The sequence below is a fragment of the Schistocerca nitens genome, chromosome 1 (genome assembly GCF_023898315.1).
Source record: "Schistocerca nitens isolate TAMUIC-IGC-003100 chromosome 1, iqSchNite1.1, whole genome shotgun sequence".
Classification (NCBI taxonomy): domain Eukaryota; kingdom Metazoa; phylum Arthropoda; class Insecta; order Orthoptera; family Acrididae; genus Schistocerca; species Schistocerca nitens.
Window position 1 is genome coordinate 323,852,297 of NC_064614.1, and position 13,217 is coordinate 323,865,513.

The 13,217-nt window shown below is 45.3% G+C and overlaps 1 protein-coding gene across 1 annotated transcript in view; it reads right to left on the reverse strand.

Moving 5' to 3' along the window:
• Positions 1 to 13,217, reverse strand: part of LOC126245375 (neural cell adhesion molecule 2-like) — a 624,777-nt gene that overhangs the window by 128,075 nt on the left and 483,485 nt on the right. The window contains exon 8 of the mRNA XM_049948313.1: positions 11,485 to 11,733. Coding sequence (XP_049804270.1) covers positions 11,485 to 11,733 — 249 coding nt within the window. The remainder of the gene's footprint in view (positions 1 to 11,484; positions 11,734 to 13,217) is intronic.

Genomic DNA, 13,217 nt, shown 5'->3' on the forward strand with positions numbered 1-13,217 from the left:
CCTCATGTGTTCGTGCCTGCAGTGGGACCAGTGTGTGCTCGAGAAGAGTCGCGCACGGGTTGCTCTGTTAATGAAGACGGCTGAGCAGTAAGCTGGTGAGTTTGTCAGTGTCTGCTGGAAGCGCCCGCCGGACCTCCTGAAATACGGTCGCGGTTGCCTCGCGGGGCTGATAGATGCCGGCCATTCGTTCTCACGGCTGCCGCTGGGAAAATCGCCCAGCTATCCGGTGTCACCCTCGTTGAGCGGCCATCGCCAGTTAACGCTCTCCTTAGTCCGTTATAATCTTGGAAAGCTTCGCTCATTATGCTGCCACCGCTACTAAAATCTGCAAACACTTGAACGTATTACAGGCACTCGACATCATCATTTTTATTATATACACGTAAGGGTAGCTTTAGGTAGAAACAAAAAGGACGTTTAGGGCTTATCGCGCGGTCGGTGAACAGATCAGAGAGGAAGAACTAGCTCGAATTGGGGAAGGACATTACCCGCTCCTTTTCAAAGGAACATTCCCTGCTTTAAAATTAAACCATTTCGGGAAACCACGTAAAATCTTAGGCAATGTCAGTGGTTCCCAATTTTATCTGATCAGTGACGACTTTTGTTTCCTTGCTTTTAGCAGGGACAGCTAGGTTCTAGGAAAATGAGCTGTGTCGGTCTAAATATAAACTTCAATCAAAACTTCTAACATGTTCGTTGAACTAGAAACTGTAAGGGGCGATCAAACAGTTTCCGTTCGAAGGCCGTACAGTACATAAGCAGTATGCCAATCGGGCAAAATCGCTGTGAGCACTAAGGCAGTCATCCCAGCGGGGCCCCAGGTTAATGCTACCCTGCAGTGTGATGAAGTCCGTAACTGCCTACCACACATCGTCGTCCGACAGGAGTCGTCGATCCTCCAAGGCCCTTTTCAGGGGCTCCGGGAAGGCTCAAAATCATGAAAAGTTCAATTTTTACTTTTTTGCGTTTTCTGAATCTGCAGACTATTACCTTTTAATAGATATATAATTTATTCAATTCCGAAGACTACAACTATTTTTAAATTTTTTTTGACATGTGTTCTACATGAACGTGACCCACTGTGGCGCTGTTAAACTGCTGTCAAATGAAGTTACTATTAACGTCCGTGTTCATCAGGTACATTTTAGTGATGTGAGATAAAGTATGTGTTGTGGCTAACCTGTGGTGGTTCGATATATATCGCTGGTGTGATTGTCGATTGTTTCATGTTTATTTACTCTGTCGTTATCTCGAAAATATTCGTAATTAATTCTGTTTCTTGAGTCTCTGTTTTGTTGAAGTATAATAATGAGTAAAAGTAAAGTTATTAGAAATCCTCTGAAGGCTTTTAAGAAAAGGAGAAATGTTGGAAAGCCAAAGGTATGTGTTGTTACTGTAAACAATAAAGACGATGAAAATCCCCAACATAGCTTGTGTCCCAAAGAAGAAGACAGTTGGTGTAAATATAACAAAGGATTGCTAACTGGTGAAGTGTACACTCATAAGCATAGGCTGCCTCATGCAATAATGGAGGTGATAAAACCTAGTTTCAGAGACTTAGCAGCACCTGAACTGTTGAAAAAGTGTATTCACGGAAAAACTCAAAACCCAATGAAAGTGTAAATAGTGTTATATGGTCGAGAATCCCCAAGACTGTATTTGTTGGAATAGAAACACTTCACTTTGGTGTGTATGATAATGTTGCGACTTTCAATGATGGCAACATTGTAAGGTTCAACGTATTTAGAAATATGGGAATGAAGATAGGTTCTAACATGGTACGAGCGATGCTTGCTTTAGACAGGGAACGCCTTCTGGCTGCAGACATGGCTGTAAAGAGTCTAGAAATACAAGCAAGAGTAAACAGGAGGAGGAACAAGAGGAAGCTGGAGGAAGAGTTTGCAGAGGATGAAGATAATCCATCCTATGGACCTGGAATGCACTAAAAAGTTAATCCAATCTTTGTCGCTCGATTCCCAAAACTTTTATTTCCTCATACTAATTACATGTTTTCTAAGGATCTTCCTAACATATTTGTTTCAAACTTTCAATAAATGTTACACAGTACCTTCTGCATAATTTAACACAGCCTTTTTCCAAAAAACTGTATATTTTTGAATATATAAATAAAAAATTGCAAAAAAATGTTGTGAATTTTCATTACAATTGAAAAAAAATCATCTTTAATAACTGAACTAAAATTTTGTAAAATCCCTGTGTTAAGTTGTAGCCCATATTCCAATAAATAATCTATAAAAAGTTCAACTTCCTACCTCAAATACTTTGTGAGGAAAGATGTAATTTATAAGCGTTATTTTAACATTGCAAGTATAGGGCGTTCCGGAGCCCCTTAAGGGACAGGAGGCGCTATAATCGCATGTAGGGCGCGTGCTCATAACAGCACGTTGGACCTGTTTGAACGCATTTGGTAATAGCGTCACCATAGTTCATGTTTCTAAATTTACCGCGCTCAATTCGGAAAGAAAAAGGTACCACACTAACGACTTGCCTATATCTCGTCGCTTATATACCCACATCGGAGTCGCGCTACGTTGCATAGGTGCTGCACAACATTTTTTGTAGACATTCGGTTTCCATCAATGTGATTTTTGAATCTACGTCTTAAGCACAATTTCGGTAATCCTTGTGCCAATATTATTGCTCGAACGCATATCAGCATTTACTTTCAATAGATTCATAGATTTGCCTCTAGATACCAGCAAAGCAGCAAAGACCCTGCACGCAAACGAAAATTGTAGAACAAAGCATAAAAGACCAATTGTCGAATTTTAGTGTGTATGATTAAGTTTTTACTCCAAAACAGCTCAATAGAATCAGATTATATCATTTGAGAATTCAATGAGCTCGTCCTGGATTTATTTTGGAACTTCTCCAACATTAATACTAAAAGATTTGCAAATTAGTTTCAGGTCTTCTGTAGCGACTGTTTTGTTACATTCTGGAAAATAATGATTGAATTTATCGGACAATAATTGCAGGTGACCCTTGATGTTTTCTGGTATATTGCCCTACTCCCGACATATATTTTATTAACGGATGCTTTTAATGTCACGAAAGCAGTATAACTGTTTTTTCCGGAATCATCCATAACTGTGGTTTGGAAGTAAAGACACGGCATTTATGTTCAAACACAAATATTGCTACACCTTCCAAATGCGTGTTTCCGGAAGCTTGCAACTTCATGTTCCATTTATTCAAGTGAGTGAAAATATCCACAAGGTAAGACAAATGCAAGTCAGAAGTCAGACCAGAAAACTGCTCTAGGCAATGCAGCCTCTGCTCTGAGTTCGTATAATCTTCTCAGCATGGTACCTATCGATAACGAACGAACGTCTCTGTGAAAGAGAAGTCTTATGGTCAGAGTCAATTTCAGTGCACAGTTCCCCAAAAAGGCGTATATTTAAGGCGTTTATGTTGATAACAGTTACAGCATTTATGACCAATTGCACGTCTATACATTTTGATCTCATTTTCAGTTCTCGTGAAGTCAGTAATTCTTCTGTGATTGCGTTGTAGTCGTCTAAAAAGTCGACAAACACGAGTAACGGTCAACAATTAGAGATGTCAGTCAATTTATCACACTACAAAGCTAAGTTTGGCTATTTTTTAGCTCCTGAAACAAGTTGCTCCTCGATGTGATTAGCTATTTCACTTACAATAGTTTAGCTCTTGCGGACGACTGGTGGTCCGCGGACCACTGCTTGGGAATCAATGTTCTGGGTGGACAGACGCGGATTGAAGCCACACAAGTACAACAACATGATGCCAATAGGAATAACAACAAAGAGAAGACAATTTGCAGTAATATACAATGGACATAGTGTTGAAGAAGGAATCCCAATGTCTTCGTGAACACAGTCATAGAGGGTTTTAAGTCATAGACAAGCTTCGAAATAACTGCCCTTAAAATGATAAATACTCATGATCAGATTGTATAAACGGATGTGTGGTAGCTGTGACAAAGTATGTTTCAGTGAAGCAGGCAGAAACTGTGTCACGAGACACAAGAACATTTGTATGAACATAGCAACCAAATTGCCCTTGGTGAATACATCATCGCGTATGATGAAGGTATGAGCAGTATCCAGTCTATTTCAAATATGTTACATTATGAATATAGAGGGGCCCTACTTAATGCAGTGGAAGAAATGGGGATCTGTGGTAATCTGAAAGCTAATGACCAGGGTATACTTAACCAACTACGTGAATTTCGTCACACTGTCGATACTTCAACTGTTGGGATGATTTGCTATAAGAGTGTACACACTGATGATACCCGACTACAGTTCCCATCTCAAGCCTCCGACTTCATTCTATAAACACTTTACCAGCGACGAAGGAATGCACAGATCCCACCGATCCGATGGTCCGGAGCACACAGAAAACTGATGACGGCCTGCACAACTGCCCTACTGTGTGATAATGGACTTCTTGAACAATCCGACAACTGCTGACTTCTCTTGCAAGAAGCACTTACTCATAATACATATGTTTCGTCTGCATTAATTTTAGTTCTTATTCTTTATACTTTCAGGCGCATTTTACAGATACTAGCTGTGAGATATTAGTTTATTTTTATATGCAGTTATGTCACACCCCTTTTGGTTCATAAGCTACCAACTACACAACATTTTTTACGTCTCTTTACTAACGTGATTTAACGCTCTATGAACCTCGATTTTGACTAAACTTCATCACGTTAACTACTTTCAGAAGATATTTGCTTTTAAAACGACATTGTCCCATCCACCACCGCCAATATCTGTACTTGTGTGCCGTAATTTATGTATAGCGTATATCGTTAGTTAAATCGATCAACGATAAGGCCTCATCTTTGTCACTCCATTACTTTTCTATTAGAACGTAATACCTTGACGTACACGTTTAACAAAATGCGAACTACCTTTATTATTATTTTCCTCTTGTCGATGTGAAGATGGCTACAAACCGATTATCTGTGTAAACGGAATAAAATGTAATCGATATGCAAATTCTGCGAACTATTTAGGTATCTGCATGAGTGATGTCCTCCATTGGCGACAGCGACCTCATTTCATATCCTCTATTGCTCGCTGTTGATGCTATTTTTATGGTATTATTTTATAATGTGCCGTTTCAGTTCCTAAACATCTTTAATTACATATGTTGTAAATACCTGTGTCCCTCCCCCTGCGGGTTCGCTGCTTAGAATAGGCCCGAGGTATTCCTGCCTGTCGTAAGAAGCGACTAAAAGAAGTCTCACATATTTCGGCCGTATATGTTCAGGTACGGTTTGACATGCTACGGCTTCACCTGACACTTTCCAAATTCCACAGAAGTGCGTACCATATAACGAAGGACGTCTTACGTGATGCACAAGTTATCTATAGTGCCCTTACATTCGATCTCCTGAGTCTCTTGTCATGGTTTTGCCTCCCCACCTGCAATTCAACTATTTGGGCGAGGACATTTTCCGGAGTATGTCATCTGCTTCCGTTGTCTCCTGTCCCCTTTCGCTCCCAATGACACTGTTGGATTTCTCTGCCCCCCATATCGAGCACGGTAGCCAGTTCGTTGTGGTGGGGCCGTCATGTACCCATTTGGTGGTAGCCCCCTGACAACAAAGCGATTGCATTGCTGATTCCTGAGCTGTGAACTCCCCACTTATGCCGATAAGTAGATGCCCGTTTTCCTGGGGCATCAGGACTCCCTGCAACGGCCTTATCAGGTGGTCTTTGTTTTGGCTGGGTGGTGCCCATGGGGAGAGCCCCTGATCGGAGTGGGTGGCATAAGGGTGGATGACGTGCAATGAAGCGGCCTAACTCATCTTTTGTTGGGAACCGAATGGCCACAGCAGTCTCTAAGAAAGGAGAAGTTCATTACAACGCTGACAGGTATGACCCTAAGTTGTTCTCCTCCATAGCAACACCTTGGGAGGAACGTAGGGCTTCAGAGCGACAGGATCCCTATTCACCACGTTACTTAGTTTGCAGCAGAACTGATGGGTACTCCTTTCTGCAAACAAAGCTTCTGTTTTTTGTTGAGCACCTAGAAGATATTTTTGGTCAGGTGAAGAGCTGTCCAAAATGCGCAATGGATCGATTTTGATTCAGACGGTAACCTCAACCCAGTCCCAGGCGTTTCTCACCAGTGACAAGCTGGGTGATAGTCCTGTTTCAGTCACTTCTCACCAAAGCGTCAATATGGTCCAGGGAATTATTTTTCATCGCGACCTCCTGTTACAGTCCAATGACGAGCTACGTGCCAGTTTAGGACGGCGGGGTTTCCCTTTCGTCTGGCGCGTTTACAGAGGCCCCAAAGACAATTGGGTTGCCACCACTGCCTTCATCTTGGCCTTCGAGGGTAATTCATTAATCGAAAGGTCAAAGTGATGGTGTACCTATGTAACGTAAAATCCTATGCGGTGCTTCAAGTGTTGGAAATACGTGAACATGTCCTTCCGGTGACCTTCCAGCGCAAAATGTAGAGACTGTAGACGCTTGCTGCATCCGATTACTCCAAGTGCGCCGCCTTCCACCTGTGTGAACTGTGGACAGCTTCATTCCCTATGCTCACCGGACTGCCCAGTACTCCAAATGGAGCGCAAAATTATGGAATACAAGACCCTCAATAGGCTATCTTACCGTGAGGCTAAACTCAGATATGCTACCTTCTTATGCTGCCGCCACGAAGGCGTTCAAATGATTCAAATGGCTCTGAGCACTATGCGACTTAACGACTGAGGTCATCAGTCGCCTAGAACTTAGAACTAATTAAACCTAACCTAAGGACATCACACACATCCATGCCCAAGGCAGGATTCGAACCTGCGACCGTAGCGGTCACTCGGTTCCACACTGTAGCGCCTATAACCGCACGGCCTCTCCGGCCGGCAACGATGGCGTTTCCATCGACGACGCCTGCTAAGGTTGCTCCAGTGGGCCCTCAGGGCCACCCATCATCCTCCCCCATTCAGTTGGCTGGGGGCATGTCTTCTGCTGTTTCTCCCAAGGCTTCTACTTTGGGACCATAACCTCCCCCCCCCCCCATAATTCCGGGGACATCGGTCCCCTCTCCCCAGCCAGAGAAGTTATGGCCTTCTCCAGCTCCACTTATGTGGAATGGGTCCCTGGGACTCTACCTCCCATGGTCCCCACAGTGGACACCAGCCATTGGTTGAAAGAGCCCCTGGCTGCTGGTCAAAGGGCTTCACGGTCTTCCTCTGTCCCTGAAGCTACTTCTGAGAAGCCCTCGGACCAAAGCCCTAATGAGTGGCGAGAGGGGAAAGCCTCCAGTGCCCCCTACACCAGCATTCACCCATGGCTCTGTGTCCGAGTTGGAGATTCTGGCATCCCCTGAGGATCTAGCTCTCACTGACGCCTTGGATGCCATGGTACTGGATGTGAACACTCAACCAGTGGCTACAGGTGATTCTGAGGCATAATTTGCTGTTTGGTCACTCCATGATACCCCAGACGACGGAAAGTGTCATACACCTGTGGAACTGCGGCGGTCTTTTCTCCCACCTGGCTGAGTTATATCAACTTTTAAGCAGTAAACCTGCTTTTTGCATTGTCCTTCAGGAGACCTGGTTTCTCGCAGGGCGGACTCCCACCCTTCGTGGCTACTGGGGGTACTACAAAAACAGTCGTGCCTGTGACAGACTGTCAGGTGGAGTATGTATTTTCGTCCTTACCTCTGTCTGTAGTGAACCCGTCCCCATCAAACACCTTTAGAAGATGTGGCTGTCAGGGCGAGGACAACGCAGGAAATTACCAGCTGTAACATCTACCTCCCTCCAAACGGTAAAGCACCACCCCATGCTTTGCTGCACTCATTTCGCAACTCCCCCCACCTTTCCTCCTACCGGGTGATTTTAACGCCCTTAACCCTTTGTTGGGTGGAGCCAAAGTTAATGTCCGTGACAAAGATGTTAAGGACCTTCTAACTCACCTCGACCTTTGCCTTCTAAATACAGGAGCCCCCACACATTTCAGTGTGGCACATGGCACATATTCGGCCATTGATCTCTCGGTTTGCAGTTCTGGTCTTCTCCCATCTATCCAATGGAGAGCACATGACGACTTGTGTGGTAGTGACCACTTTCCACTCTTCCTGTCCCTACTGCAGCGTCCCTTGTGTCGACACTTGGCTCAAATGGCTCTGAGCACTATGAGACTTAACATCCGAGGTCATCAGTCCCCTTGAACTTAGAATGACTTACACCTAATTAACCTAAGTACATCACACACATCCATGTCCGAGGCAGGATTCGAACCTGTGACAGTAGTGGTCGCGCAGTTCCAGACTGAAGCGCCTAGAACCGCTCGGCCACACTGGCCGGCTCGACATTTGCCCGGGTGGGCCCTTCCCAAGGCTAATTGGAACACTTTCACATCCGTTACTAACACTGAGTATCCATTGCATGCATCCACTGCATCGATGAAGTGATACATGTAGTCACTAATGCCTTTGTTGCCACAGCCGAATCATTAATCCCTCGTGCCTCCAGTTGCCACTGGCGGATGCCAATGCCTTGGTGGTCGCCGGAAATCGCTGCGGCCGTTAGAGATCGGAGGCAGGTCTTCCAACGTCGTAAGCGCCATCCCTCCCTGGAGGAACTTATTGCCTTCAAACGGCTCCATGCGCAGGTTCGCCTCATCATCAGACGAAGGAAGGAGTGTTGGGAACGCATTGTCTCCATCATTGGCACATGAACCTCCTCCTAGGTTTGAACCAAGCTCTGCCAACTTTACGGCTATCAGATCCCAGCAGGTGTACCTGGAATTTCAAAAAATGGACGTAATTGCAGAGCATCTCGCTGGGCATTATGCCCGCATCTCTGTGTTGGAGAATTACCACCCCACCTTTCTTATCGTCAAACAGAGGGTAGAGTGACAACACCTCTCTTTTGATCCACGCCACCCTGAGCCTTATAATGCTCCCTTCAGTGAGTGGGAATTTCTCAGTGCCCTTGCCGACTGGACATGTCCCCTCGCCCAGATCGCATCCATTCGCAAATGCTAAGACATCTGTCAGCAGATTCCCAAATACCTCCTTGCTGTCTTCAACCGCATTTGGAGCGATGGCGAATTCCCAACGCAATGGCAGGAAAGTGTAATCTTTCCAGTCCTAAAGCCCGGGAAAAACGCACTAGATGTTGACAGCTATCGTCCCATCGGCCTCGCCAACGTTCTGTGCAAGCTGCTTGAATGCATGGTGAGCCAGCGGTTGTGTTGGCGTATTGAGTCTCAGGACCTTCTGGCTTGTCCCAGGGCAGTTTTCGCCAAGGACGCTCCACCATAGACTACTTGGAGTACCTGGAGTCTGTCATTCGATCCGCCTTTTCTCGGCGACAAACCTTATTGCCGTCATTTTCGATCTCGCGAAGGCCTACTATACCACTTGGCGACACCACTTGCACGCTACTCTGCATGAGTGGGGCCTTTATACAGCACTTTTTGTCACACTGCACTTTCAGAGTTCTCATCATTGCCTCCCATACTCAAGAGAATGGGGTCGTGCAGGGCTCTGTCCTTTTCCCCAACATGGTGGCCCATCTCCCGCAGCAGTGGGAACTGGGTTTCCATTCGCCGTCCGTATCTGGCCACTTCTTCATGAACTCGGCACTTCCCCCACACCACCTTTCCTTCAGGCAGCACATTTCCGTATACCTCCTTTGCCCATACCTCGGCCACAGCTTCGGCTGGACCTATTGCAAGGGCCGGCCGCGGTGGTCTCGCGGTTCTAGGCGCGCAGTCCGGAACCGTGCGACTGCTACGGTCGCAGGTTCGAATCCTGCCTCGGGCATGGATGTGTCTGATGTCCTTAGGTTAGTTAGGTTTAAGTAGTTCTAAGTTCTAGGGGACTTATGACCACAGCAGTTGAGTCCCATAGTGCTCAGAGCCATTTGAACCTATTGCAAGGCCTCAAAGGCTCACTTCCACGTGAGGCCCTCGATCAGCATTTCATATCTCTTTTTGGCCAGTTTGAGGGCTCAGAAATAATCTATACAGATGGATCACTGGTCGACAGTCTTGTTGACTACGTTTACGCCCACGTTGGCTATACTGAAAAATGCTCCTTGCTGGGTGGCTGCAGCATTTTCACTACAGAGTTGGTTGCCATCTATCGCGCCCTTGATCACATCCACTCCTCCTCTGGTGTCCTTCGTCATTTGCAGTGACTTCTTAAGCAGCCTACAAGCTCTCGACCAGTGCTTCCCTAGGCATTCTTTGATACTATTAAGCCAGGAGTCTCTTTATGCCCTCTGCAACAGTGGACGCTCAATGACTTTCATTTGGACCCCAGGCCATGTCGAGATACCGGGCAATGAAATTGCTGACCATGTGGCTAAACAGGCCACCAGTTAACCATCTCTGGAGGTAGGCCTACCTGAGACCAATTTCCAAGCAGTCTTCCGCCGCAGAGTTTTAGCTGTCTGGGATACTGAATGGCGCACTGTGAGTTCACCAAATAAACTCCGTGCTATTAAGGAGACGACGAATGTGTGGCGGTCACCCATGCGAGCCACTCGCAGGGAATCTGTTGTTCTCTTCCAGCTCCGCATTGGCGACACATGGCTAACACATGGTTACCTTCTCCATCGCAAAGACCCACCTCAGTGTCGCTGTGGCTCACTTCTGACTGTCGAGTTCATCTTGCTTGACTGCCCAGTTTGAGCCACTCTGCGGCGAACTTTTAACCTTCCCAGCACCCTGCCTTCGTTGTTGGGCGACTATGCCTCAACGACAGATTATTCGTGAGGGGGTACTATCTAGGGGTGGGTGTTTGGCCTTCTCTCTGAGGCCTCCACCCTCTCTCCATTTTAAATCTCTGCCACAATTTCTTGGGAATTGTTTGTCTTGGTCTTTGTCTTTCCCATTCATGTGTTCATCTCGCCTTGTCTTTTTGGGGTGTACAGTTTAATGTGTTGCAGAGCTATTCTTGTGATCAACAAGCCCAGACCATCTGCTCTATGGTTTTAATACAATCTTCTTCTTTTCCTTACGATGTATGTTTTCCCCGTTTTTTGTTCGTACCATTCGTTTTCGTTTTAGGTGTGGTTCTATATTCCTTTTCCTCCTTTTACTTCCCCAAACGTACTTTGGAAGTTGTTTTATCCTGAGCCTTGTTTGAGTCTGGAACAAGGGACTGATGACCCTGTAGTTTGGTCCCTTTCTCCCTCAAACCAACCAACCAACCATACCAGTACGTCACATTTCTTATGACTGAAATGTACCTCTTTTTCCGAAAACAGTTCTTCTTTCTTCATTACATATAATTTTTAGATGCTAGTGAAAATGTTCTGGTAGAGAGATCAGAAATGCCCTGAGAGTCAAACACCTTCGTAGTTAATAGCTGGACTAATAAAGAATTTTGGCCTTGACTAGTTTCGTAGAGTCCATGCATACTGTGAGAAAGAAAGCACTGTGGTGCCGCGTACCAATAGGAAGAGCTGGCTTAGACCTGTCCTGGACTCACCGTCTTTGCGGGGCGGCACGACGTCGGGGTTGTCCTCCTGGATGGGGGGCGGCGTCTTGCCGCTTGGGGAGCTGCTGCCGGTGCTGTCGCCCTGGGCGCCGCGGCGCCGCCCCCGCAGCCGACAGCCGCGGGCTCTGGCCACGGCGACGCCGGCGGCGGCGCACAGCAGCAGCACGGCCGCCACCACCACCACCACCAGCCACGCCGGGGGCGGCAGCAGCGGCGCGGTCGGCGAAGGCGCCGTCGACACTGGCCAACAGAGGGCAGCCGATACACAGCAACAGTTCCTAAAGCTTCATTCCCGCAAAGCCTTTGACCTGCTGCATTTTGATATACTAAGTTATGTTCCAGGAGCGTTTCGACTTTTACATTAAGGCAGACTGTGAGAAAATATTCTGGTACATACAAGATAATGTAACGTTTACTGCTTCAGAGACAAATGAACCAAATTTTCTGTGTTGTCACTACGTTATTGGCCATAACCTCGATTATTCAATCTGTTTTACAAATAACTTGATCAGGACCTTGCTGGATACTTGTAGAGTACTTACTATCACATGAGGAACATTTTTCAAATGTTACTTTACATATCATTTTCAAAATATAGCAAGTTATTCTTTGCCCTCAGATAAATTTGTATACCAGCTTTTTAATAGCAGTGTTAGAACACTAGAAAAAATTTTTCGTAGATTTATGTGTATAGTGAATAGCAATTTTTCGATGGTGCTGAGTAGCACTCATACAGCACTTTTTGAAAGAATACATCGCCATTGGATTGCAACCCTGTATTTCCTGTGTACAATCTAGATTTCGGTCTTCACGTCATTATCGAGCACAATGTTCTTCGATCATCAACGCAGGCTGGTAGTCTTTAAATTCTACCGATTAACAAGTGACTAAGTAAAAGAAATGACAAGTATATTGATTCTATTCTGCTTCTTTTTTAGAATTCTGCCATTAACCAAATTATTAAACCTCAAACACAAGTTTCGATCCTGATTTAGAAAACATATAAAATAAAATGACACATAGTGAATGAATGCGTATCATAAAACAAACCTAATTTTGACTTTACACACTGTAACTCTGAAAACAAATGTAGTGTACTTGTGAGGGATGGAGGAAGAAAACGTAACTAATAACTCTGTTGAACTGTGTAATGACACTTAACAGGTTTTTACAATACAGTTGTAATTTCTGTTGAGAAGCTGCCAAAAATGGAGTTTCTCCACTTTAACTCAGACTGTTCCAATTAACGTTGCTAACCAATGCTCTTATGTCAAAATAGTCAACTGAAGTGAAGAGTTTCACATGACGCACCAAAGACGAAGTATGAAAATTACGAATTCAAAAAGTACCAATGTGAATGCGCGCCGGTATTTCGTAAGTGCAGTGGAAGAGCAACACTTAACCTTCAACAAAATAGGAGGAACCGCTGATTTTGGTAGGACGCACAAGTAATTGTAAGTAAAATTTTGTTCATGTAAAAACTATGGTGTGTACTGATTCGAATCTACATCTACATCTACATTTATACTCCGCAAGCCACCCAATGGTGTGTGGCGGAGGGCCCTTTACGTGGCACGGTCATTACCTCCCTTTTCTGTTTCAGTCGCGTATGGTTCGCGGGAAAAAGGTTCAAATGGCTCTGAGCACTATGGGACTCAACTGCTGTGGTTATCAGTCCCCTAGAACTTAGAACTACTTAAACCTAAGTAACCTAAGGACATCAC